The sequence below is a fragment of the Pseudorca crassidens genome, chromosome 5, assembly GCF_039906515.1.
Source record: "Pseudorca crassidens isolate mPseCra1 chromosome 5, mPseCra1.hap1, whole genome shotgun sequence".
Taxonomy (NCBI): domain Eukaryota; kingdom Metazoa; phylum Chordata; class Mammalia; order Artiodactyla; family Delphinidae; genus Pseudorca; species Pseudorca crassidens.
The window spans coordinates 147,910,089-147,937,293 of NC_090300.1; the positions used below are offsets into that span (position 1 = coordinate 147,910,089).

The 27,205-nt window shown below is 57.4% G+C and overlaps 1 protein-coding gene across 4 annotated transcripts; it reads left to right on the forward strand.

Annotated features, from left to right (window-relative positions):
• Nucleotides 1-17: 17 nt before the first annotated feature.
• SLX9 (SLX9 ribosome biogenesis factor) lies at nt 18-27,205 on the forward strand. Of its 4 annotated transcripts, none has more exons than XM_067739664.1 (6): nt 18-294; nt 5,004-5,112; nt 13,518-13,586; nt 20,279-20,414; nt 25,191-25,259; nt 26,289-27,205. In XM_067739664.1, the coding sequence occupies exons 1-6, from the start codon at nt 157-159 to the stop codon at nt 26,410-26,412; spliced, it is 645 nt and encodes a 214-aa protein (XP_067595765.1). In that variant the 5' UTR covers nt 18-156; the 3' UTR covers nt 26,413-27,205. The 4 variants fall into 4 exon arrangements, with proteins under 4 accessions (XP_067595765.1, XP_067595766.1, XP_067595767.1 ...); XM_067739665.1 differs by having other exon boundaries at nt 25,194-25,259; XM_067739666.1 differs by lacking the exon at nt 26,289-27,205 and adding an exon at nt 22,622-22,807 and having other exon boundaries at nt 25,194-25,259.

Sequence of the window (27,205 nt, forward strand, 5' to 3'; positions counted from 1 at the left end):
TCTCTGGCGCTTCGCGGCCGGCGCGGGCAGGATGGCGGACTCCAGCCACAACCGTTCTTGTTTCCACCGGGCCGCCAGAGCTAAGGACCGGCTTCCGGCAGCCTGTGCCGCGTGTGCTCTTCGGCTTCCGGCCGGTTGTGGGTCTCCGCCGCGGACATGGGGAAAGTGAGGGGCCTGCGGTCCCGGGTGCACAAGGCTGCCGTGAGGCCCACGGGGGAGGCCGCTCCCGGCCCCACGCCCCCCGCCCGGGAGGCGGCCTCTCTGCAGGCCTCGGCTGGCGGAGTCGGGGGGAAGGTAAGCTGGGGACACCGCGGGCCGTGGGAGTGGGGAAGGGCTGCGGGTGGGGGAAGGGGGCCGCGGGCCGGGGTCGGGGCTCCACACTTTGCGGCCTCGGGAGTCCCGGGCCGGCTCCAGCCCCGCGTGCTTTGTGGGCGCCCCTCTGTCGCCCCCGAAGGGTCCCCGCGACCCCAGGACCGCCCTGGGACTCGGCGGAGTTTACCGCGCGGCCAGCGGGCCTTCCTGGTCCGCGAAGTGTCGTGGTCTCCGTGGGCCCCGAGGCTCGGCTGCTCAAGTGCGCGACGGCCTGGGAGGCGTTGACTTGCTCCGCGTTTGGAGTTCTGCGAGGGAGGACCAGAAACCTCCCATCCCCACGTGTAGAAATGCTGCGCGAAAATGGCAAAAATGCCTGTGCATCGTAGCTGTGCTCCGAGGAAAGGAAAGGGAATTCCCAGGATTAACGGAAAAAACGAAGAGCAAACTGAAGAGACCCTGTACCCTGTAGCAGTCCCCCCCGTCCCCCCATCTTACCTAGCCCTAAGCAACCACTGATCTTTCTGCCTCTGTTCGGTGCATTTCCTATGGATGGAGTCGTGGCCTTTGCGTTTGGCTTCTTGGACTTAGCATAGCGTTTTCAGCGCTCTCGCGGGTTGTATGATGTATATCAGTGCCTCATTCCTTTTTGTGGTGGAACGGTGTTCCACTGTTTGGTTAGACCATGTTTTGTTTATCCAGGTGCTGACCCTGGAGCTTCCTGGAAGCATTTACTGGTGTTTGTAACCAAGGGGCTAGCACCCGGACAGTGGACAAAATCTTGCTGGTTTGTGGGGACTGTGGCTTTGGATCAGTAATGCTCAGGAGAGCAGCCGTGTTTGTTAAGCACTTGCTGTGTGCCAGGCACTTTACTTCTTCATAACAGCCCCAAGCCTCATTTTGCTGAAATGAGGAAAAAGCTGAGAGTTTCAATAAATTACCAAGGACATTCAGCTGCTCATGGAGAAGCTGATGTTTGAACCCAGGATCTGCATCAGTGCCCTGGTTTTCATAAAAACTTTATTGGGGTAGAATTCATGTCATAAAACTCACCCATTTAAAGTGTACAATTTAATGGAATTTTTTTTTCTTAGTATATTCACAGATTTGCACAACCATCACTACAGACTTCAGAATATTTTCATCACCCTAAAAGGAAACCCCATACTTATTATCAGTCATTCTGGCAACTGTGAATCTGCTTTCTGTATATATATGCCTCTTCTGGATGTTTCATACAAATGGAATTATACGATATGTGGCCTTTTGTGTCAGGGTTCTTTCACTGGGCATGCTTTTGCAGTTCATCCTTATAGTACTATTTTTGTAGCATCCATTTCTTTGTTGTCTTTATTCTTTTCATGGCTGAAAAATATTCCATTGTATGGGTATACCAGACTATGTCACATTTTATTTATCCATTCATAAGTTGGATAGTTAGGTTGTTTCAAAGTTTTGGCTGTCATGATAATACTGCTGTGTACAGATTTTTCTGTGGATGCATGGAGTGGAATTGCTAGGATGTATGGAACTCTATGTTGAACTTTTTGAGGAATTGCCAGATTACTTTCCACAATGGCTGCACCATCTTAGAGTCCCACCAGCAGTAAATGAGGGTTCCAGTTTCTCCACATCCTCACCAACACTTGTTGTCGTCTGTCTTTTTGATTATAGCCATCCTGCTGGATGTGAGGTGATATTTCATTGTTTTGATTTGCATTTCCCAAAGGGCTAATGAATAATGTTGAGGATTTTTTTCATGGGCTTGTTGCCTGTATATCTTTGGAGAAATGTCTATTCAAGTCCTTTGCCCATTTAAAAATTATGTTGTCTTTTTGTTGAATTGTCAGAGTTCTTTATATATTCTAGATAGTAAGCCCTTATCAGATATATATGGTTTGCACATGTTTTTTTCACTTCTATGGGTTGTCTTTTTACTTTCTTGATATTGTCCTTGGAAGCACAAAGTTTTTACTTTTGATGAGGTCCAGTTTGTCTTGTTTTCTCTTGTTGCTTGTGCTTTTGGTGTTGTGAAAAGTCAAGGTTTAGTTGAAAAGCTCAGGGGAGTCTGAGCAGAGTTTGGTCATGGAGAGACTTTTTGTCAGTGGGTGTCCTTTGCTGGTTGACATGGGGCTCACGATGTACATCAGTATTTACATCTTAATTCAAGTGAAAGACAGAATCTTCACTACTGTTTAACTCTATTCCCTCTTATCCCCTTGTGCTGTTATTGTTATGTATGCAAGCTGGTATCATTTGCTTTCAGCCTAAAAAACTTTATTAGTATTTCTTATAAGGCAGGTCTACTAGCAAGAGATTCTCTCAGCTTTAGTTTATCTGGGACTGTCTATTTTACCTTCATCTTTGAAGGATAGTTTTGCTGGATATAAAATTCTTGGTTGACTATAGTCTTTCACCACTTTTATGTTATCCCACTGCCTTCTGGCCTCCATTGCTTCTCATGAGAAGTCAGCTGTTAATCTTATTGGGGTTCCCTTGTATGTGATGAGTCATTTTTTGCTGCTTTCAAGATTTTCTCTTTGCCTTTAAACGTTTTGACTATGATGTGTCTTGGTGTAGATCTCTGTGCTTGTTCTGTTTGGAGTTTGTTTATCCTACTTGAAGTTCATTGAGTTTGGATGTATAGGTTAGAGTTTTCCATCAGCTTTGGCAAGTGTTCAGACATAATTTCTTCGAATACTTTTTCTGCCCTGTTCTGTCTCTCTTCTTCTGGTGCTTCTGTTACATGTACGTAGGTTGGCACGCTGAATGGTGCTCTGAGGCTCTATTTGTTCTTCTGCAAGGCTGTTGTGTAAGGTTATTTCTATTCATTTTTTTCTGTGAAGCTCTATTCTTTTTCCGTCTTTTCTTCATATGGTACAATTTCTATTGATCTTTCTTCATATTCACTGATTGTTTTCCTCTGCCAGCTTAGATTTACTTTTGAATCTCTGTAGTGAAATTCTTCGTTTTGATTAATGTACTTTTTTACTCCAGAATTTTATTTACTTATATATATATTATTAAAATATGTATTATAAAAAACGTATATATATTTTGTTACGGTATGCAGTAGGAGTTGAGAATCATTTTTTTCCCCATATAAATATCATTTTGTTTCCACATAATTTATTGGAGTTCTCCATTAAATTATCTTGGAACTTTTGTCAAAAATCAATTGACCATATATGTGTGGGTCCATTTATGGACTCTAATATGTTCTGTTGATCTGTTTGTATATCCTTATGCCAGCGCCACACTGAATTGATTGCTGTAATTTTATTTATTTTTTTCTGTTTTTAAAAAATTGAGGTATAGTTGATGTACAATGTTATATAGGTTACAGGTGTACAGCATAGTGATTCACAATTTTTAAAGGCTATATTCCAGTTATAGTTACTATAAAACATGGGCTATATTCCGTGTTGTGCAGTATTTCCTGGTAGCATATTTAAGACTTCTGTTTTTGAATGGTTTCTGTCTCTTTCCTGACGTTCTCTGTTTGGTGAGATGTTGTCAGCATACTTTCCTGTGGTTCATTAGACAGGGTCTCTTTTATTCCTCAGCATATTTGCAGTGGCCGCTCTGAGGCTGTTGCCAGGTCCAACACGTGGGCCCCTCAGAAGCAGCTTCTGTTGCCTAGGTCTTGCTCCCCAGTTTCTTTGCACAGTCCCCGCTCTGTTGTTGTTGAAAACCGGATGTCTTAGGCAGCGCGTGGTGGCGCTGCGGGGGCTTGGTGCTGTGTACCTGGTAGTTACTTGCTCACGGGCCTGGCTCCGGGCTGCCGTGTGACTCAGGGTCCGCTCTCTGCCAGTGCGCGGCCTCCCATCTCCCTGCTCCTGTTTCTTGTCTTTATCTTTCAGCCTGGCAGCCTGGGTCAGCACAAGCCTCTTACTGGTCCGACTGTGCTTAAGCCCCCGTGGCCACAGAGATCTCTGCCCTTTACCGCTGGATACGTGTGTGTGGCTGGGAGGCTGCTCTCATAGTTCAGGGAGCTGACGTTTTGACCCGCCTTCACAGGGACTAGTGGCTTTGCCGTTCTCTCTGGCCACTCCTGAGCCAGTGCAGCCTTCCGCTCACACCACCTCCAGCCTGCCATGGCGCCGCTTCCTGGAAGCTGCCCCCGGGCCAGGGCGGCCTGCTGCCCGGCCAGTGTCTGCTCAGAGGTTGTGCCTATGCCCCCGTGTTATTGACGCCCCTTCCAAGGCCCCTGTCCTGGAGCTTGGACCCGAATGAGCCGGCCAGGCCTGGGAGACGGGGTCTGGGTTAGCACAGTGTGATGGGCAGGGTGACCTGGAGGATTTTGAAATCTTGATGTGGGATGAATGGGGCTGGGAGACAGTGAGATTGCTGAGATGGAACAGTGGCTGTGAAACGGGAGGGACAGTAGGAAGGTGGGAGGTTTGGGGGGAAACCTGGTTCCTCTCACAAGGGCTTCTGAGTGTTGAGGGTGTAATTCATAATCATTACTGATCCTGCATCTGGTCTCAAAGGGTCCCGCAACCAGGATCCAGGCCTGGGTGGTGAACTGAGGCTGCAGAAAGGATGTGGCTTGAGAGCTCTGGGGTCTGAGCTGGGGTGGCCTCGGGCTCCTCTCCAGCTCCCGCTCTGGAAAAGCGGGGGTCCGGCCCTCGCCGAGGGGTCTCTGAAGCCACTCTGAAGCAGGTCTTAGGTCTCCTCTGTTTCCATTTCAGGAGTGGGCCTTCATGAATGCCAGTGTGTTTGCCGGGACCACGATAGACCCCAGCGCCTTGGTGCAGAAGCTGGACGTGGACGCGAGGAGCAGCGCCTCCGTCAGGAGAGGTGAGAGCAGGCAGGACGGACCTCAGGGGTGGGCGCCAGGCCCGCTTCCACGTGCTCGCGGGCACGGGTCAGAGCAGACTGCAGGTGCACCTGTGCACTTCGAAGAGATTTGTTTTATTAGTGGAAAATTTTAAGGATGTACTAAGCAGAAGATGGTATAAGACAGTCCATGTGCCCATCCTCTGTTTTCAGCACACACAGTACTGGGTTATTTTGAAACAAACAGCATTTCCCTCAAGAATTCTTTAGTAAGTATTTTTAAGAGCTCTTAGAAGAAAAGACGTAAACACGCCTACAAGGCCATTATCACACCTCAACAGATCAGTGGTAATTCCTTATTTCAGGTAAACGAAGTAAAAGAGTCTCCCATCCTCGTGCTTGCCTCAGTCAGAACCAGGTGGGAACAAGGGTGCGTGGCAGCCCCCGCTCCGCTTTTCCTTCACGTGCTCATCACGTGGGGGAGGTCTCCTTTCCTCCTGCACCTCCCCTGCTTGGGGCTTTGTGGTGTTCCTAGCTCCAGCGTCCCGTCTGGGCTGCTCCTGGAGGAGAGGAGCGGCTCTCCTGCCCTGGGTGGCCACACCGCCACCGCTTCCTGGAGAGAAGCTTCATGCCGCACACGTGAGCTGCACGTTTACAGATGAGCTGTTGAGAACAGAAGCGTCTGTAGCCCTGTGGGGAGCACCCTGGCCTCCGGGGCAGGGCTTCTAGGGTTTCCATCTAAGTTTGTAAACAGCTGTTGCGGTTGTAAGCTGTAGTTATCTCACAGGTATGGCTTACATCAGGCATCTCTCATGAGGTCATGTTGTTTGCATCACTGCTTTGGATTTTTTTTTATTTCACTGGGGAGATTATCGGAATCTCCTTGCCATTCCTTGTATGTTGAAGCTGTAGGGAGGGAAACCTTCTCCCCTCTACCTTCCTAGGTTCTTGGCTAGGACCCTGCAAGTTAGACTAACAGAGAGAGAGTAACAAGAGAAAAACAAACTACTGCTGTGTGCAGGTCACATCACATGGGAGAAACCTCAGTGATGAGTAACTCAAAGTGGTGGTGAGGACTTGGGACTCTGTAGCATCTTAGCGAAGAGCAGTGATGCTGTGGGCTTCCGAGGGCAAACTTCGGGGGGGTGGTGAATACATAGAGGAAGGTTCACGCAGGCCCATGTGGCGCCGGCTCTGGTGTCCTCGTGGCCATGAGACTTCCTCGGAAGAGGGGATGTGTGGTGGCCCTCATTTCAGAATTTTCTGTTTTTGGTCAGATAGGGCAGTTCTGGATGGCTTCTTTCTGCACCTGCGGATTCTGTTTGCCTCCAGCCCACAGTGATGCTGACATCCAGAGTGGTGTGTGTGGGTGCCGTATTCCCAGCCCTCAGGCTCGCCTGCTGTTTCTGGGGATGATTCCGCAGAGCACATTGCTGCTCTGGCTGCGTGACCTGCCTGAGCGCTTTCCCATGGCGGGTGCCGCAGGGACTTGCTGTCGTTTGGGCGGGCAGGGTGTGCCTGGGGGGGCCGGAGCCATGGCCTCTCAGGTCCCTTTGGGGACCCACATGATCAAACAACTTTCTGTGTGTTCGTTGGTCCTCTTACGGTTTGTGTACCGGGCAGTTTTGATGGCTTTTCTGGCCAGCACCAGCATCCCTGGGGTCCCATCCCAGACCTGCGGAACCTTGTTTTCACACCCCCTCCAGGGGTCTCTGATGCTGCCAGGTTCAGGACACTGGCCCAGGGCCTAGTGGGTCCTGCCTCGCGGCTGCAGGAGCATAGAAGCCCCTATCTCCTCTCGGTCCTGAGCTGTGATGGGCTGTCATCCAGATCTCCTGATCAGCCCTTGCGGTCCTGATCTGCGGGACTGTCTCAGTGTGCGGCAGGCAGACCTCAGTTACCCCTGAGCCTTCGTGCTAAATCTGAGGGGTTTTACAAAATTCCAGGCCGCCTCCCACAGCATTGGCTGCCCGGAGAGCATGGCCAACCAGAAAGAGCAGACGTCACTTACCATCAGAGGGGGCACTTAAAATCTGGGTGGTGTGGCCTGAAAAGCACAGGGTGTGGAGGGGGACAGGGAGAGGAGGAAGGAAGGGTTTATTTTCTTTTCTGAGGTGGTCTGTGGGCTGTGACCAGGAGAGAGAGCAGCTCAGGAAAAGGCTCATCAAAGCCCGCAGAAAGCAGTCTCTCTGCAGCCAGAAAGGTGTTTTGTTTTGTTTTTATTAAGGATGTCAGAGTGTCATAATATACAGAAAATTAAAGAAGATTTACAGAAGGAGAGGGCCCGGGCTCCGGGGCGCAGAGCGCTGGCTGCTGTGAGCTCTGCGGCCTTGCGGCTGGCAGAGTCCCCAGGGACTGGAGGAAGTGGGTGGGCCATGGTGGTTGTGGGGCGTGTGCTCTGGAGCCGCAGCTGGGGGCTTGGGCGGGGCACTTGGCTCTCTGGCCCCTGGCTGCTCACCTGTAACGGGGTGATACTGGTCCTTGCGTCCTCAGTGCCGCCTGCTTTGGGGTTCAGATGAGTCAGTAAACGTGGAAAGTGGGGAACGGCACCTGGGCCTGGCTTCCGTAAGTGCCCGGTGATGCTGGAGGAGTAATCGGCCACGTGTCCCGTTGAGCGAGGCCCTCTGCTGGCTGAGGCGCCCTGGTTCCCGGTGGCAGGTGTCTTTCACCATACCCACGCCGCCCTCTCCAGCTGCTCTTGCGTTTTGGGGTTCCTCAGACCTGCCTCCTGATTGGCCAGTGCCCTGGATCTCTTGGGCTATGGGCCTTGTGACTCCCCCGGGTTTGAGCTGGGACCGGTGGCCCGGGGCAGAGGCAGGTCATGTGGAAAGTGGCATCCGGTGACTCGGCTCTGCTCAGTGACCTGCTGGGCCGTGACGGCGAGGGCGCTGTCTGCCTGGATGAGCACGTCCTTGCCCTGGGCTGAGGCGCAAATAGCACTGCTCCCCGCGTCCCTGGCCACTGTGCCTGTGTGGTCCATGTGGTCCCAGAGGAGCCTGGTTGTGGGTCTCCCCCGCTCCCCGCCCCGGGGTGGACGCATGTCTGCTGGACTCCCCTCCCAGTGCAGACCGGCGCTCACACCCTGCCCTGCAGCCTGGACGCAGTGGGGCCTGGTCGACCCCGGGGGGGGGGGCAGGAGTGTGGGGCTTGCTGGTGGCATCGCTTTAGCTTTCTCCGGGAGCCTTTGGGACCAGGTCTGCCCCCCAGTTTTCCTTCTGATTCCAGGCAGGGGCTCTGAGTTTCCTGTGGGGGGACCACTGGGCTCTCCAGTGATGGGCCTCCCCGCCCCCCACCAGCAGCAGAACTCAGCTTCGCCCTGAGCCTTGCCCACAGATCTGCACCTGCAAGGGAGCAGCCTCAGCTCCTCCGCATCCGGACTGGAGGGCAGGTGGAGGGCGGGGCGGCCCCCCGCCACCCCCGGGCTCCCGCATCCTGCCCCGCACAGAGCACCGCCCTCCAGTTCTGTGTTCTCTGTGCTGTGGTGCTGCGGGAAACAAGCCCACTCCGTGCTCAGGTAAAGCACCTGCGCTGTTGCCAGTCGTTTGCCTGTACCCTGGGCTGGGCAGTGCTGGCCCCTGGACTCAAACGGGGACGTGAGTGGGTGGAGGACGGGCTTGGTTAGGGACACAGGAGCAGAAGGACAGGAGGGAGGACGTGGCAGTGGCAGCGCGTCTGCGGGGGCTCTGGGTGGTAGAGGTTGGGGAGGAGACCGTGGTGAGTGGACAAGCAGGCCTCGAGGCCCCAGTGGAGGGACTTGGCCTTGGGGTCACCCGCCTTCATGTCCTGTGGGCTGCGCTGCTGAGACGCCCCCTTCCCCCACCCAGGCAGAGAGCTCTGCCCTGACCTTCCCTTTCCCTGCGGCCTGAGCTTCCCCCCGTTGGCCAACCGCTGCGGTTTCCTCCGGAACTCGGTTTCCTCCGACGCAGGTGCTCAGCAGAGGGCAGCAGAGCTGCGTCCCTGCGTCTCCAGGCTGAGGCCAGACCTGGAGCGGGTCCTGCCTGGAGGAGGAGAGGAGGCTTGGGAGGGCCGACCTTGGGGTGCAGGCGGACCGAGCGCTTCCCAGAGGCTGTCTTTAGGGACTTCTGATGCAGCTCCCCATTGAGGGACTTGCCCCGCCTTTCAAGTCAGGTCTGTGATGCCAGGGCTGTGACCCCAGGACTGTGACGCCAGGGCTATGGTGCCAGGGCTGTGATGCCAGGGCTGTGACAGAATAATCCACTTCGAGCTTTACTAAGCTTTACTCATGTCCATCCGGCCCGAGTGTAACAGGAACAGGAAGGTCAAGGCCTGGAGGGAGCTGCTGCTCCGTGGAGACCCACTTTGGCCACTGTGGCTCCATTTTGAACCATCTAACGTGTCTTCACAGCTCACATGTGTGTCACACGGGATGAGTAGGAATTATAACACAAAAGAAATCACATCATAGCACTCGCCCTCCGCCCGCTGCCCCACTTCCCATGCTGGGCTGAACAGTGAGAACCCCCATGCCCGTCCCACCAGTGCCAGTGCAGGGGTGGCTGAATTCTTTTTTTTTGGGGGGGGGTACGTGGGCCCCTCACCACCGCGGCCCCTCCCGCTGTGGAGCACAGGACCCGGACGCGCAGGCCCAGCGGCCATGGCCCACGGGGGCAGCCGCTCCGCGGCATGTGGGATCTTCCCAGACAGGGGCACGAACCTGCGTGCCCTGCATCGGCAGGCGGACTCTCAAGCACTGCGCCACCAGGAAGTCTGCGGTGGCTGAATTCTTGCGTCGGGGGAGGCCAGGTGGCCTTAGGAGGTGTCTTTGTGGGCAAAAGCGAAGTCCACGTAGTGTGGGGAACGTTTGCTAAGTGCCCATGCCCGCTGGGATATTGGGCTCAGGGTGGGCGATGGGAGTGGCCCAGCAGCCCCCTGTGTCCCTGCCAGTGGCTGGAGCGTCCCTTCGGACAAGGGGTCTCCCTGCCCAGCTCCAGGGCCTCTCTCGGCGCTTCCCTCTCGGAGCCTCAGCCTGGGCCTCTGCTCCTGGTGTTACCATCCCCCCTCTGTGGCACCCCAGTGGCCTGGCTGTAGAGTGGGGTGTGGTCCTCCTCCCACTGACAGGTGGGACCTTGGGCCCTCAGTCCCGCAGAGTAGCTGCCTGGCCCACCCTGGTGGTCCCCCTTCATTCTTCTGAGGGCAGACACGAGTGAACACTGGCCCGCCTGAGTCTACCCTGGGCACTGGCCAGCGACAGCATGACAGGTGGGGCCTGTACCCTGCCGTGGCTCACACTGACCCTCAGAGCTGTGACACGGTAGGTGTGTTGTGTACCCCTGCCCCAGCTGTGCTGTGCTGCTGGCGTTCGGGTCATGGGTGCAGGAGGCCTCAGGTGGGCCAGGGTCCAGACCCTGGGAGCGCTTGCGTGCGGCGCTGGCAGGGCGGGCGCTCTACTGGCCTGTGCTCCGCGGTAGCTCTGGGCTCCTGTGTGAGCTCCTGGCTCCACGGCAGCTGAGCCAGTGCCTGGGTGGATGCCGAGTCGTCCACACTGAATGGCCACGGGGCCCCTCCTTGCAGCGCAGCACGCCGCTGGCGGAAACTTGGAAGTTAGGGACCAGCGTCCTGCTAACATTACTTCTGTAAAATACAACATTTCATAGTTGAAAAAGCAGGATGTGCACGTTGTAGAAGAGAGAGAAGCGACATTACAAGTGAAAGCTCTTCCGGTGTCCGCACGTGGACTGTGTGTCTGTGACCCATCCCGGTGCGCAGGTGCTCCCTGACCTGGGGGCGCTGATGCCGCCCGGGAAGGGGCCGCAGGCTGCTCCTTGTCTAGACAGGCCCCCTCACGTGGGCAGCTCAGCGAAGCTGGGGCCCCGCTGGGGGGACGTTGGCCCGCTGTTAGCCCTGGTTGTCTCCCACGAGGTGCACGGAGTGCCTCTGTCCTGTGCTCCACACACTGGCCAGGAGGCCCTCCTGGCCACTAGGAGGGACAGAGGCCCCCCCGAGCCGCCTGCGTGGGGGTGGCGATTTCTGGAGCTGTGTTCTCAGGTCGGTGAGGCCAGGCCTGGTCACCGGCAGGTGCTCCTCCCCTGTCACCAGGTGGGGTGGCCTGAGCACCTGCTCTGTCCTCTCCTCTCCTGCCATTCCAGAACCTTCCTCTGAGTGGGGACACTGGTCTTTGGCCTGTCCCGGGCTGAGTCCGAGGGGGCTTGGTGCTGGGATGGAGAGAAGTGATACGCAGGCTTCAGGAGGGAGCGGACGGGACAGGCTCGACGTGGTGCCGCTTCCTCCTTGGTGCTGGCCAGCGTCCCCCTGAGTGTCCCCCGTCCAGCCTGGATGGCCCGTTCTCACGGGGTGTGTCTGTAATCGAGCGGGACCCATTGGGGCCTTGGGGGGGTGGGCAGACCCCTCTCGCACATCCTCTGCCGTAGCTCCTTTCTGAAGTGCCCAGGTAATAGTACCTTGAGCATATTTCCTGAGTTTTTCAGGTACTAAAAACCACCACTAAGTGGAAGAAATTAACTACTTGATGACCCTGAGCACGTAGCCCCCAGACCTCCTGGTGCCACATGTTAACCAGCCTGTTACCTCACCATCAACCAGTCAGAGAGCTGTGCACGAGCTGATCACGTACCCTGCCACGCGCCTCTGTCACGGGGCCTTTAAGAATGCTTTGCTGAAGCCTTTCAGGCAGTTTGGGGTCTTTTGAGCACAAACCACCCGTCTCCTTGCTTGGCCCAGCAAAACACTTTTCTCTGCTCCAAGCTCTGACGTTTCAGTTGTTTGGCCTCCCTGTGTGTCGGGCGCTTGCACTCGGTGCATGGCAGCATGTCCGCAGGCGGGACCCTTCCACAGGGCTGGCTCAGACACCTGGGGACTCACCTGTGCCTGCTGTCCCAGAGTCCGGAGGGTGGGCGCTGGCCCATCTGGGGTTGGCTTGAAGTGCCAGGGTCGGTGGGTGCGGTCAGGACACTCGAGGGCTCTTCACAGGGCCCTCTCTCCTGTGAGTCTGAAAACTTCCATTAAAGCCACTGTGGAGCCAGGCCCTCCTCCTTTGGCTGGACATCCGTGTCCTTCCACAGCCCTGGAGATGTCCAGAGACAGGATAGAGCACCGCCCCGGGCAGCCGTGCTGCCCTCACGCAGCCCCGACCGCAGCCTTGGGGACGTGGTGGCCCTGCCCAGATACCGCCGCCTTCTTAAGGCTGGTCCGCCTGGCGCCTCACTGTCCCATTGAAGGGCTTTGCCAGCCTTGGGGGTTGGGCTCGTTGGGCGTTTGGAGCCTCCAGATGCCCTCGGGGTCCCTGGTGGGATGCTGAGGTGCCCTGGCCCCGCAGTGCCCGTTCCCGCTTGTTCCCTCCCGTGCCCCTGGGGGCAGCGTCTGTTGGCCGCCCTGGGCCGGAGGCTCCCCGGTACTCGGGCTTGCAGCCTCCGCGAGACTGAAGCTTCCCCAGTCCCCTGGGCCTCACAGGGTCAGCGTGCCGGGTCCCATTTCCTGGGCTGCTGGGCAGGGGTCCTGGGTGGCGCGGGGAGGGTCCCGACCAGCGTGCCAGCCTGCCGCTCGTTCAGATGCCGCATGCGCTTACGGTTCTGTCAGTCTCTGCGGGTCGTAGGCTCTTTTTTCTTTTGAAATTATTTCAGAATCAGGAGCAAGGCAGAGAGGACTTCTCCCTGGATCTCTGAGGGCGTGTGCGAGGCTCCCGTGTGAGGCGCCTCTGCTGCCTCCTGCCGCTGCTGCCCTTGCTAAGGCTCCTGCCCCAGACATGCTGCCCTCACCCCACTGGCGGTTGGGCCCCGCGCCAGCCCGGGGACATCCCCTCCCTCACCCACAGTCCCACGGCCGCTGACGCCTGCAGGGCGCCTGCCATGCAGCCCCTCCCTCCCGTCACCCTCCTGCACACCCGCCCGCATCCCGCCGACCTGGCACAGGGTGACTGACGGCCCTGCGCCTCCCCTTCCTGCTGGGCTGAGAGGTCGGGGTGAGTGGGGAGGAAAGCAGGCCAGCTCCAGGCACGGCTGCAGCGTGTGGGATCTGACTCTTGGGAAAGGGGTTAGATCCCCGTGGGAGTCACGGGTTACGGGCGTTTACAGGGGATCCTGAACTGACAAGTCCAGCTGACCAGGGGCGCCGCCCTGACGGAGCTCGTCTCTGCGCTGTTTCTCCTTAGACGCCATGGGTGTGTTGTACCAGCTCGGGAATCTGCGGGACAGTCGGATCCTGTACAGAATGCGCCCCGGGTGGAACGTGGCCTGGGCTTAAGCCGCGTTACCTCTGGGGAAACCAGCTGAGGCTCAGTGAGCGGGGCAGCCTGGAGTCGCTCTGCCTGGTGTGCTGCGGCCCTGCCTGGGGGGCCTGGTGTCCCGCAGCCGGGGCCAGGCGTGGTGGCCGGGCACCCTGAATAGCTACACCTGTGTGCACACCTTGGGCTCCTGGCTTTGTCCTGCTCACCCTGTGTTCTCTGTCCGCAGGTGCCAAGGCCAAGGCTGTTTTGCCCAAGAAGGAGAAGCTGAAGCTGAGGCGCGAGAGGTGGCTGCAGAGTAAGCTCCCCCGTCCCTGGCGGGGCCCTGTCCCTGGTGGGGCCTTATCCCTGGTGGGGCCCTGTCCCTGGCGGGGCCCTGTCCCTGGCGGGGCCTTATCCCTGGCCTTATCCCTGGCGGGGTCTTATCCCTGGCGGGGTCCTGTCCCTGGCGGGGCCTTATCCCTGGTGGGGCCTTGTCCCTGGTGGGCCTTATCCGTGGTGGGGCCCTGTCCCTGGCGGGGCCCTGTCCCTGGTGGGGCCTTATCCCTGGTCGGCCTTATCCCTGGTGGGGCCTTGTCCCTGGTGGAGCCCTGTCCCTGGTGGGGCCTTGTCCCGGGCTGGCTCGGAGCCCGCTTTGGGTGGTCTGGGGCCCTGGAGGAGGGGGCCTGCGATGTGACAAGTAGGCGGCCCCGTGGGGGGAGGGGCTGGCCCTGTCACCTGTACAAGTGTCCATAAGGTCTTGCCTCAACCCCGACCTCCCCCACCGGGAACGTCGCAGGAAGCTGCTTCTCCCGTGGAAAGCATTGCAAAGGGAGTGCGTGCGGGTCGGGTGTTTTATGATACCTACGAAATTTCCCACTTTCTGGTTCTGCGTGTGTCCCTCCAGGCCCTCTTCCGGGCGTGTGACAGTACAGGGTCCCCAGCAGAGGCGGCTCTTCACCCACCTGGTGGGGTCGGGGACCCCGGGCCTCCGCTCTGCGGGGGTTGGTGGCTCCCTCCTTTCCGAGCACCTGTCTGTGGGGTGGATTTCTTCTTATTAATTTTGCTTGGAAAAGATACTTATATTTCTTGATGCTGAATATCTGCTGAGTTTTTCTGAAGATTTTCTTGTGAAGATTGTTTTGAAATTTTTTTCTTACAGTTGTCTTTTTAGTGTTTTGTTGACTTTTAAAATTAATTTGAAATGGTTTTTTCTTTATGTTCTCACACAGAACATGATTTGCATTATTTTTTAAATTTATTTATTTATTTATTTTGCGGTACGCGGGCCTCTCACTGTTGTGGCCTCTCCCGTTGCTGAGCACAGGCTCCAGACGCGCAGGCTCAGTGGCCATGGCTCACGGGCCCAGCCGCTCCGCGGCACGTGGGATCTTCCCGGTCCGGGGCACGAACCCGTGTCCCCTGCATCGGCAGGCGGACTCTCAACCACTGCGCCACCAGGGAAGCCCATGGGCTACAATTTTTTGAAGACGTTTAAGTTTTCTTCCATGATGGTTGGTCTTTTTCTAACTACTTAAGTTAATCTTGGTCACTCATTTTCCTATAAAAACATCTAATCTAATCAGATTTCAACATTTATTAGCAGAGTTGTTGGCTTCTCATTATTTAATATCCTGTTTATCATTCTTTATTTGTATCCCCTTCTCTAATTGCTGGTTAATTTTGTCTCTTCCATGCCAAGAGTTCTTGTATTTAGTTGTCACTTCTGCTCTTCTGTTCTCCAAATTGTTAGTCCCTATTGTTTTAGTACCCCATTCTTGGTTTCTCTAGGTTTGTTTTAGGGGCGTATTTACTTTTGTATGTTTGGTTTAGGGATGGAAGGCTGTGTGTCAGCCTTTGAATATAGCTTTAGCTGCGCCTCCGAAGTTGATCTTACTTAGCATTTCATTACGAAAAGCTTCGTACGGAAAAGTAGGAAGAATTTTACAGTGGGCGTCCTTATGCCCACCATCCACGTTTTACAGTGAGCACCTCACTTCTTTATCACATGTCTGTTCATCTGTCTATCCAAACACCAACCCATGTTTTAGCTACGTGTTCCAAAGTCAGTTACAGACTTCAGCACGCTTTCTCCCAAATAATTCCACTGGAGTTCAATATTTGCTTATGGTTCTTTTTAGTTTTTATTTTGAGGTAAAGTTTACACGCAGTGAAATGCAAATCTTAAGTGTGCTGTTCAGTGATTTATGACAAATGCCTACACCTGTACAACCAGAATCCCTTTCAAGGTGCAGACCATCACCATCACCCAGAAATGCCCCGCGCCCCTCCCCAGTCCCGACTGCCCCCGAGGTAGCCGCCATCTGGTCTTTTTCAGGTCAGAGTTTAGGTTTTACTGCTCTGGACATCGTACAAAAGGAGTCATGTAGGATGTGCTCTTTCTGTGTCTGGGTTCTTCTGCTCAGCTTGGCATTGGGCTCGTCCGTGCTTCGTGTAGCCGTAGTCTGCACCCTTCTGTTGCTGAGAAGTGTTTCTTTATGTGGACGTACCGTTTGGTGTCCACTTTCCGATGGATGGACACCTGGTCTGTTTTCTCTTTTTAGCTGTTGTGAATAAGGCTGCTATGCACATTCTCTACAAGTCTTTTTGTGGACATATGTTTTCATTTCTCTTGGGTAAATACTTGGAATGGAATGCTGGGTCATAGGGCAGGTGTATGTTTAGTTTTATAAGCAACCGCCAGACGTCTCTCTGCTGTGGCTGTACGTTTACGCCCCCAGCAACGTGGGAGAGTTGTGGCTGCTCCGCGGCTGTGCCGGCACGTCTGTGCCTGCAGTCCTAGCTGCTGAGCGTGAGGTGCCCGTTGTCATGGTGGATGGGCATTTTCACGTGCTGCTGCCCATTGGGGCGCCTTCTGAGGCCCAGGGTCTGTTTCATGAGGCTCTTGCTGGGCTCTTTATTGGTGAGCTCAAGGAGTTCCTCCGTCCTGGAGACCAGTCTTGTCAGGTGTGTTTTGCAAATAATTTTCTCCCAGACTGGGACTTGCCTATTTAATTTCTTAACAGTTTTTTTTTTAATGAACAGAAGTTTAATTTTGAGGAGGCTGATTTGTCTTTTTTCCTTACGGGGCTAGTGTGCGTCTTGTTTAAGAAAATGGCCCAGTCCCAAGTCAGGCGGATAAATCCTACTCTTCTAAAAACTTTGCGGTTTTGGCTTTTTCGTTTAGGTTTGTAATCCATCTTGAATTAATGTTTGTCTGTGGTGTGAAGTCCTGGTTCAGGTTCTTCTTCTTTTTTTTTTTTTTTTTCCCAGTTCCAGCACAATTTGTTGTAAAGACTTTTCTTTCCTCATCAGTTTTGTGTCTTTGTGAAAAGTCAGATAGCCTCTCAGTACCAGGCTGTCTCAGTTGTGCAGCTGTGAAGCAGGTCTTGGCGTCAGATAAGGGAAGTCCCAGGTCCTCTGTTTCAAGACTGCTTTGGGTGGTCCAGGTTCATAGCCTTTCCATATGAATTTTATCACAGGCTTGTCAATGTCTTGAACGTCACCACCACCAACGCAACCTATGATAGCAATGACAGGGATTGCTCTGAGTCTATAGGTCAGTTCAGGAGAATGGCCATTTTAACAGTATTGGGTCTTCATCTATGAGCGTGGTGTCTCCCCTTTTATTTACGTTCTCCTTAGTTTCTGTCGTCAGTGTTCGTGGTTCTCAGGGCAGAGGTCTTAGGTTTGTGGGGTTTGGATAAGCTCATTGCTGTTTGACAGTTTTTGAAGCTGTTATAAATGAAATTCACAAAAGCTTCATTTTCCGGTTTTCTGCTATTTATTATATTATTAATTAATTACTTACGAATGATTATTAATCTTGTATCCTCTGGCCTTGCTAAAATTGTGTTAGTTCTGGTAGTTATCCTGGAGATTCCTTAGAATTTTCTGCATAAATGATCATGCTACTAAAATAGAGACAGTTTTACAACTTTCTTTTCAAACTCTGTTTTATGTCGTCTTCTCATTGTACTGCAGTGGCCGGAACCTTTGCAGTGTTGCTAGAAGGGGTGAGAATTGGTCCCAGTCTCCACGGGCTGAGGACTGGGCCGTGGTCAGTGTCCTGTGAGCCAGCGTTGCTCAGGGTCAGTAACCCCAGGCCGTGACGGTGCATAAGGCTAGTGGTCCTCATGCAAGCTCTGTTTCGGGCCCTGTTTATAAGGAACTTCCCTTCGGTTTCTTACAGGTTAGCAGATGTGGGCCAGGAAGCAAGGAGAAAATGACCAGGATGGCTGGGCCTTCAGGGATTTGGCCTGCCCTCCTGGGCAGCACGTAGAAACACAGGTTTCAGCCCATAAAAATTTCCCACACGTGTTCAGCATCCCACACGCCAGTGAAATTGTCTCATTTGTAGTATTCAGTTCTTGCATAGGTAATTTTTAGGAGTAGTGGGAGGGAGGGACCGCCCCCCACTTTACCCAGGATGGCTGGTCGCAAAGCCTGCTCTTCGAGTTCCCACCTCCCTGACGCCTCCTTGTCGGAATTTCCCTCGTTTCATAATTTGCTCTAATATCCAGTAGGCCAGCTCTCTTGTTTCTTGTTCTTTTTCAAAAATGTTTTGGCTATTCTTACACATTTAGTGTTTTTAAAAAATAAGGTTTGGGATTAGATCCCAGGTCCAATTACAGGCCCTGTTGGAGTTGGAGCTGCGTCAGACCTGAGGCCGGTGTGGGAGCTGCGCTCGCGCCCTCCCTGGGCTCGGAGCCGCCCGGCCAGGTTGGCGGGGGTGTCCGCCATCCCTTCTGTGGCCTGCTTCATCAGAGAGTCTGCCTGATGTACACAAGATGTGGAATTTCTGGTAGATGATCTCTCTCAAATTAAGGAAGTTCCTTCTGTTCTTGGTTTCACTGTAACCTTTACCCTGAGTGGACAGTGAATTCTGTCAGACTCTTCGGGCGCTTCTGTGGTGACTGTAGTCTCTCCCTTTGAAGCAGCAACTGCAGCGGCCACCCGGCACGTGTCCCTGTGCTGTGCTGTCCTTGCGCGTGCTTCGGATGCGTCCTAGGTGGACCCCGCGCGCTTTGAACCTAAAAGACTCTGGCTCTGACTTGCTGGCGTTCGCCTCCGTCCTCCTGTGAGCTGGGCCTGCTTTGCCTGGTCCCCCAGCTTGGGCGCCGGGCCGGCACCCTGTCCCTTCCCCTGCCTGAACCCCCCCGACTCCCCGCTACTGCCTCGGCCCTCCTGGGAGCCAGGGCTCTGGGAAGAGTCACCCGGCTTGATGAGGTACTGAGTAGATGGTTTATCCTGTCAGCATGGAGAGTACTGAATTGTCACCCTATACATCCTAACATCCCTGGCATGGAGGGGTGGCCCGGGGCCCAGGGCAGGAGGACCCGGGAGGACGGGCGGTCTTCGTCCCCAGAGCTCAGCTCTTTGGGGTGAGTTGAGGGTCCCCTGGACTCTCCCAGTCTGGGTGCAACTGGGGGGGGTGTGTCCCTGACTTGGCTTGTCCGGGTGCCTTTCCGAGCTTCTCTGGGCGGCGCGGGCCTTCGAGGGTGGACTCCGAGCTTGGGGACGAGCTGCTCCTGCCAGGCCTCCCACGCACCTTGTTTCCAGAAAGTGTTCTCTTTTGGAAATGCCTGTTAAGGGTCGCTACACATCCCTCACTTCTCATGCACCTCCTGGGGCTTGGGTGGACCGGGGCCAAGCCGAGTGCACGCGTGTTCTTTGTACTAATAATCGGTGGGCTGTCCTGAGTCTGTCCTCACTCGTGGGGCCCCCGTCCAGGTCCCCGTCCTCCTGGCCTGCCCCGTGCCTGGTGTCATCACCGCCCTTCTGGGTGCCGTGCCCGCCTCCATCGCCTCCTGCACCTGCCCCGAGGGGTGGCCGGGCGGCCACAGCGCCTGAAGGACCGGCTGCAGACTCGCAGCCCCTCGGGAGGGAGACGCCCCGCGCCGGGCCACCTGGGCCGTGGCTGGCGCTTCTCTGCTGGCGTCTCCAGGCCTCTGTCGGCTGGGCTGTGCGTCTGTCGGCTGCTTGTCAGGAAGGTGCTCTCAGTTCCCTTTTTAGATGTGATTCAGAGTCTGCAGCCTGGCTATTTATAGCCCGATAAACCTCGTGCAGTTGGGAGGCAGGAGAGCCTCTCAGGCTCCAGTCTGATTGTCCCAAATCTATCACATCAGAGCCTCGTTTCCAAGCTTTTTAGTAGCAGAGCCTTTTTTTTTTTTTTTTTTTTAAGGAATCTAACGCAGAACAATCAGCAAATCAATTGTCGCAGATTCAGGCAGTTTCCCTGGAGCAAGGTCTGCACACAGTGCAGTGAGCTGGTGTTTGCCACGAGCCACACTGGGGAAATCATGCCTTTGAGTACGTGTTTTATTAGCAATTTTGAAATACATACATTTTAAAATGAAAGTCAGATCCTGAGGCCACGTCCCCGTCCAGGCCCTGCCGAACCCCTTCTCTGTAGAGGCCGCAGCCCTGCCGGCCGGCACAGCCTCACCCCGGTGGCTCGTCCGTGCCCTGCCCTCTGCTCGGCACCCTGGGCCCCCGGGCCGCGCCGCCCCCTCCCCAGGGTCTGTCCCAGTGCCCCCCCCCCACCAGTGCAGGAGCCCCCTCGAGACCCCGCGGTGCATGTTTCCTCTCGCTTTGGACCTGGCCACTCGCACCCTGTTGCCTTGTTGGGGACCCTCCTGCCTGCTGACGTCTCCCGTGGGGACCTCTTTTTCCCTCCTGGGCGTGTCCCTAGGAGGCACAAGGGAAGCAGAGCGGGAGGGGCCGGCTGCTCTGCCTGTGCGGCCCCTCCCTCCGCCCGCCCCGCTCCCGCAGCTGGCGGCCTTCCCAGGGGCCGCTCCCCGCCTGAGCCCATCTCCTCATCAGCCTGTAATTCGACAGCCACCTCTGGGATTAAGGGCAGCAGACCGCTGGCAGCCAGCCTGCCCCTGGGGTCCAGACCGAGCTCGGGCTCTGTGGGCTGGGAGTCGGGACCCTCTGTCGCTGAGGGCGGCGGCCGGGCGCTTGTCCTCCTGGGTCCCCTCTCGCTGACGCCTTATCCCCCTTCCTCAGAGATCGAAGCCACAAGGCTGGCGGAGCAGGAGCGCAAGGCAGAGCAGAGGCGCAGGGCCACGGTGGTGGTAGGGGACCTGCAGCCCCTGCGAGACGCCCTGCCCGAGCTGCTGGAGCTGCAGATGGGTGGCCAGCGGTGAGTGTCCTGGCCACGGGGCCGCCGCCTTGTCCAGGGCGGGAGGACGAGCAGGTGGGTGGCTGGGCTGGGCACTGACCCCGGAGAGGCCCATCTTGACTTGGACACCCTTGTCCCAGGCCCAGCCGTGAGCCAGGGGCCCTGGGGCCTCCTCGGGGGCGGGAGCCCGGTGGCACGTGGGCAGCACTGTTGCTCTCCCGCCGTGTGGCCAGAGCCGCTCAGCCGGGCCGCCGCCGGGCTCCGTGCTCTCCTGCTTGTCTCCCGGCAGCCGCAGCTGCTGCCTTTGCTGCCTCCCTCCCAGGACCTGCCGTCCTCTTGGGGCCCTTCCTGCCTCCCTGAGTCCTGTGTGCTTTAGGAGAGCACGTCCCTCTGCTGTGCCCGGGCTGCCGTTTGCGAGCAAGGGTGAGGCCGCCTGGCCTGGCTGGGAGGCGCCAGCGCAGGTGTGACCACGACCTCAGCTTTAGGACAAACGGGCAGCAATTGGAGGGCCTTTCTGTTCTGTCACAGTTGCTGGACCGCCGTCGTTTACTGTGTTGTCTCTCATTTTGCCTTTTTGAAATTCTCCTACCGAATTCCCCTCTGAGGAGGAAGGATCGGGGGTTGGCAGGGGACACGCCCAGGGCCCCTTGGCTGCAGAGCCAGGTGGTTGGCCCAGGCCGGTTCCAGGATGGAACCGCCCAGAACATGAGGCCCAGACAAGGAGCGGCCACCGGAGCTGAGATTTGACGACAGAACCAGGACCCAAAATGCGCATTCCATTCCTGGTTCTTGAACAAAAATGTGACCCGGTCAAGCACCCTCTCTCCCTGCTTTTAGTTTTCTCATCTGAAAAATGTGCTCGGGGCTCCCCGAGGGGAGCGAGCTGTGTAAACACCGCGGCCAGCAGCCTGAGGAGGGCTGCGTGGGGCTGCGGGGGCCCAGCTGCTCTCCCAGCCCCAGCCTCCGGTCGACCGGGGCCACCGTTTCCCCGTCTAGCGCCTCTTGGCACTGGGGAGCTGTTCGTTTAAGTAAACATTATTTTAGGGCAGTTTGAATGTAAATAGAAAAATGACGGAGATAACACGGACAGTTCCAGTGCGACTTGCACGCGGCTTCCTTTCTGTGACATCTTACATCAGCGTGTGCGTTTGTCACAATTAAGGAACCAACACTGATTTATAAATAATAAGCTTAAAATAATAATTGACTAAAAGCTCACAGTTTATTCACACTTCCTCAGTTTTCCTTGGTGTTCTTCTGCTGTCCCAGGACTGCATCCAGGACCCCACATGGCATGTAGTCATTGTGTCCCCTCAGAGCTCCTCTGGGCTGTGACAGTCTCTCAGACCTTCTTGTCTTTTTTTTTTTAAATAAATAAATAAATTTATTTATTTATGGCCGTGTTGGGTCTTGCTGTGCGGGCTTTCTCTAGCTGCGGTGCGTGGGCTTCTTATTGCGGTGGCTTCTCTTGTTGTGGAGCACGGGCTCTAGGCATATGGGCTTCAGTAGTTGTAGCACGCGGGCTCAGTAGTTGCGGTGCACTGGCTTAGTTGCTCCGCAGCATGTGGGATCTTCCCACAGCAGGGCTCGAACCCACGTCCCCTGCATTGGCAGGCGGATTCTTAACCACTGTGCCACATGGGAAGTCCCAACCTTCTTGCCTTTAATGACCTTGACAGTTTTGAGGACCAGTCAGGCATTTTTCAGGATGTCCCTCAGTGAAGACCACAGAGGGGAAGGGCCCGTCTCATCACGTCCCCTCCGGGGTGCGTGCTGTCACGTAACCTGCACCATGGATGCTGACCTTGGTCACCTGGTGCAGGTGTGTCTGTCAGGTCTCTCCGCTGTGCAGCTGCTCCCCCCTTCCCCACTGTCCTCTGGAAGGAGGTCGCCGTGCACACCCCGCACCCAAGGAGGCGGGACGCTCCCCTCCCCTCCCCGAGGACGGAGTGTCTGCAGAACCACGTGGATTCTCCCGCAGAGCAGATTCCCTCTTCCCCCGTTTCCTTATCAATCACTCATTTACGTCCCTTTGGACCTGTGGGTATTTATCTTATACTTCGGGCCATGATCCAATACGACTTTGTTCTGTTGCTGAACCGGCTCCAGCTCTGGTCCCTGGCAGCTCCGTCGGTTGGCTCCGCTGTCCCCGCGACACACCCATCCGTGGAGGCTGTTGTGTTTTGTTTCCGAGCACTTTCCTCCCTCTCTGGCACGAGGTGCTCCAGGCTCATCCCGGGCATTTCCTGCTCCTGTCCGAGAGTCGGCGTTTCTCCAGGGAGCCCGGCTCCCTTCCGTTGGAAGTGGTGTGAGAAACCAAGGTCTGGGCGCTGGTGTGCCGACTGCGGCTGCGGTGTGCTTCTTCTAGGCCCTCTCAGCTGACAGCAGGGACATGCGTGTGTGTCCTGACCCAGGTGTGTTCCTGTGAAATTCGGGGAACAGTCTGAGTCCATCCTCACTTCTCATGCCGACCACAAGTCTGGGGTCCCCAAGATCACTCTTAGGTTTGATGATTCTCACAAAGGCTACTACACTCAGTTACAGTTTATTACGGAGAAGGAATACAGGTTAAAATCAGCAGGGGAGGAGACCGTGGGAGGGCCCGGGAGTGTTCCAGCCTTCCCTCCCTGTGCGGGCAGCACAGAGGTCTTGCCCAGGACGTGCAGGGACCCCCACCTGTCGCCACCCCTGGGGGGGCATGGGCGAGCAGGCCGGCATTGTTTGCCTGTGGTCCCTTCACTCCATTCCTGTGGCCTTCTGGCCAAGTGACACCTGGCTGGGAGCCCCCAGCCCCATTCACAAGGTTGGGGTCCCCATGTCATCAACCCTCAGTCTTTCAGCTCGTAGAGCAGACCCAGCCCTGGGATGTTTGCTGCACAAAGTGTTTGGCCTCTTCTGTGTCTTCACAAGGGCAGGGTTTCCTGGAGCTGAGAGAAGGCGGTGCCCTTCAGGGCAGCTCACGCCAGGGGTGCCTGTTACAAGCAGCAGGTTACACGAATGGCCCAGCTGACAGGTGACTTCAGGACGTGCCCCCAGGCATCCGAGTTGGGTGGAATGTGTTGGGGGCAGCCTTGTGCCTGGGAACCCAGATCCCGAGTGCAAGGCCTCCGTCCCCAGTTGCCATCTGGGACACCCTGACTGAGGCCCTGGGCTGCTCCCAGCCTGTCCCAAACCTGGGTGGCCCTGCAGGGTGGTGGGGGGAGAGTCCGAGGCTCTGAGTGGGCCCAGCGGGTCCAGGTGTTCCCCACACTCCGGGTGGGCGCTGCCCAGCACGGACGGAGCACCAAGGCCCCCTGGAGAGCCCGTGGGGCCCCTGAGGCCAGAGCCAGTGAGTGGGCAGTGCCGCTGCCAATGGGCCGGGCTCATCAGGGAAGATTAGACTCCCCAGGACGTCGGTCCTCCGCGGCCCGAAGGTCGTAGCGGACGAAGGTGGAGGGCCTCACGCGTGGAGCCTGGACCTGACGTCAGCAGGGCTCACTCGGCCCCTGGGACCTCCGGGGTTCGTCCGCTGGTATTGGTTTTAGGCCCCCGTCCCCTTGGGCTGGGTGTGATACATGGGCTCCTTCACGTTGGAGGGGGAGGGGCAGGGAGTGGCACAAGAGCCTCAAAGCTGGGAGCCACCTGGGCGCACCTGGGCGCTCAGTGCCGGCCGAAGAGAGCCTGTCAGGAACGCACTGGCCTGTCCTACAGTTGGGGAAACAGGCTTCGAGGTGGGGCAGCTTCCCTGACGTTCCTCCCAGGGCAACCAGGGCTGGGGTCCTCTTCCAGCCCAGGCACCTCTGTGGACACTTGGGCGGCGGGCAGTGTGCTCCGAGCTGCAGTTGGTCCTGGAAGGAAGGTCTCTACCCCTGTCCACCCAACTCGGCCGTGCGGCCAGAGCCAGGCCTGGCCGCCGTAAGAGAGCTGGGGCCCTCCCCGGGGGGACTTCAGAGCGGGCGGGCAGGACCGGGGCCGGCGTCGGGTGTGAAAGCCCTTGCCCGGGCCGCTGGGGTGAGTGCTGGGGGTCAGTTCCTTTCAAGCCCGCGGCCTCGGGGAATCCACCCCGCCTGCATCTGTCCACAGTGGAAAATACCACTGGGGAGGGTCCTGCCTCCCCCTGTGAGTGGCCTGACAGGCCCTGGGCGTGCCCTGAGGCTCGGGTGAGGGTCCTGCCCTTCCTTGCCCCCCAACCGTGCCCCCACTGCACTGTGCTTGGCCGCACCTGGCCCCTGGCCCCGAGGGAACTCCTGGGTGTGTGTTCACACCTTGGTGCCCTCGGCCGTGGGAAGCCTTTTTACCTTGTGCTAGACGGGGGTGGAGGCCCAAGGCCGGCTGGGGGAAGGGAGCCCGGGCCCACCGGATCGGCAAGGGTGGGGCCTCCCGGGAGCTCTGAGTGGTCGGTGGGGCACTGCTTCCGGGTGGACACAGAGGGTGTCAGCGGTCGGACGAACAGGGCCGCAGTGTCCTGGGACCGAGGCCGGCCTGGAGTGGGACGGAGCGCCCCCAGAGCGGCCGGGCCCCGGGGAGCGGAGACAGGAAACGCCTTTCATTCATAACTTACGAAGAAACTTGAACACACGATGAGGGCTCCCGGTCGGGAGGCTAAATTTAGGTGTGGACCCAGGATTTCCTGGTTTTCTGGGCCCTCCCGCCCCTGCCGGGTCCCTCCTGCCGTGTGGCGCCGTGCGGCCGCACGTGCCCCCAGGCCCCCAGGGAGGAGAGCCCTGTGTGCACCATGGACCGTGGCCTGAGTCAGGTGCTCTGCCGGAGGTTCCCGGTGGGCGCGTGCTCTCCTGACTGTCTTCTCTGTGTCCCCAGCAGAGCGGCCATCAGGCCCCGGGCAGCCCAGCTGAGCCGGATGAGCGCAGCGCAGAGGTTCCAGCTCCTGTGAGTACGGCCCCGCCTCTGCACAGCCCACCCCCGGGACTGTCAGGCGTCGGTCCGCGTCCCCTAACCCTGGTCCCTCGGGTGCTGGGGACAGCTCAGCCAGGGCCAGCTCTGGGCCCAGCCTGACTCCAGGGGCCAGGAAGCCCCTTCCCCCAGGGCAGTGAGGGGAGCAGCTGCTGGCTCTTGGGGGGCCGCTTCGGGCCCCAAAACCCAGGCCTCTTGTGTGTGTGGACATGTGGCCGGGCAGTCAGTCATCCGGTGGAGTCCAGAGCCTCCCCGTTGGCAGCAAGGAAAGCTGGGGCCCAGTGTGGTTTGGCCTTGCCCTTGGTCACACACCCGTGGGGGCCGAGCACGGCTGGGCCCTCCACCCCATCTTGCCCGCCCAAGGCCAGGGCCGTCCCCACCATGGTGCCACGACGGGCTCGTGTGGGCTTGTGCTGGAGCTGCTGCCCTGCGGTTCTGGCCAGGCCCCTGTGGCCATGCTGGGCTGTGGGCCCGTGCAGCTCCAGATGGGGGCCGGCTGGCTGTCGGGACAGGCACAGAGTGGCAGCCCCGCAGTGGACTCTGCTGTGGAGGGGCGGGCCCACTGCAGCATCCCCATCGCCATGGCCGCCGTGGGGCCCGGAGCTCCTGTGCCCGGTTCCTGCTGGAGGTGCCGCTTACGTGAGGCCTCGTGTGTGCAGGGCACCTGCCACCTGCTGCCTTTGATAGCCACTCCCCATCACAGTCGGGGATGAGGGGCCTTTGTGACCACGAGGAGGCCCCCGGCAGCCACTCCCGTCCTGCCCAAAGCCCCTGTTGGGCCTCAGACCCCCCTGGGCCCGCCCTCCCCGCCCAGACGCTCCAAGCAGAGCTTCCCAGCGCACAGCCTTCTTCACTCCCCACCCCTCATCCTGGTCCTGGACCACCCTTCGCCGGTGTCCCTGCGGGCTGGCCGAGCCGAGGCTGGTCCTGGGGGTGCTGACGGCTCATCCCCAGCCCCCCACTGCGGGCATGGGGTTTGCTGACCTCTGCTCTCCATTCTTTCAGTGAGGAGGAAAGGACGCGTTTTCGGGAGCTGCTGGCCAGCCCGGCCTACAGAGCCAGCCCCCTGCAGGCCATCGGGCGGCAGCTGGCCCAGCAGATGCGGCTGGAGGGCAGTGGGCAGTCCTGACGCAGCGCGGGGCGTGCCTGAGCTCCGGGGACGCCCACGAGGAGGTGCCCAGGGGGCCAACTCTGCCATTGTCGCCCTGCTCCACCAGCCCCTAAGCGACGGGGCTGCTGTCCTCGGCACAGGCGGGTCTACTGAAGTGAGACAGGCAGTTGACGTGGTAGTGTTGTGACTGCCCATTTACTTTTGCAATAAAAAAGGTGCTGGAAGAACCCAGGATGTCCGTGGAGCTCGGTGCCGGCCACCCAGGAGGGGGTGCGGCCAACTCGGCGGGCATTGTTCACGCTTTTGTCTTGTCTGAGTTTGTCAACAGTGACTGCACGGTGTGTATTATTTTAAGAGAAAAACCTTCTGGCTTCCTGGGGCTCCAGTGGCTCCAGGCTGACCATGGCTGGGCGTGGCTCTGCCCCCTTCTCCAGACGCCCTCGGTCAGGGCCCCCAACCTCTGCCCGGACGCCAGGAGCTTCCCCTCCGCTGTGCTGGGGGGGTGGGGGGAGGGAGGACGGGGGCGCGGTGCCAGACTTGTGCCGCTGTCCACCGCGGCGGACTCGGGCCTCGCCCGGAAAGTGGCCTGAGAAGTTGCGAGCGTGTGGGGACGCCGCCTCCCCGACATCAGGGCGGCGCAGGTGGGCGGTGAAGGCAGGCGGGCGGGTGGGAGAGACCTCGCCAGCCTGGGAGCCTGCTGGCTGCGGTCTCGGAGCTGGGGGGACTTCCACGTTCACAGCCCTGTCTGTGGTTTTAATCTTTGCAGAATGAACTTGGACTATCTGGTAATAAAATTAAATGACAAACGGTT

Excerpts from the sequence above, each read along its gene's own strand:
- SLX9 (XM_067739664.1), top strand. The coding sequence starts at position 157 with ATGGGGAAAGTGAGGGGCCTGCGGTCCCGGGTGCACAAGGCTGCCGTG. Across the intron at positions 295-5,003 it reads CTGGCGGAGTCGGGGGGAAG|GAGTGGGCCTTCATGAATGC; the intron begins GTAAGCTGGGGA and ends TTTCCATTTCAG. Across the intron at positions 5,113-13,517 it reads CAGCGCCTCCGTCAGGAGAG|GTGCCAAGGCCAAGGCTGTT; the intron begins GTGAGAGCAGGC and ends CTCTGTCCGCAG.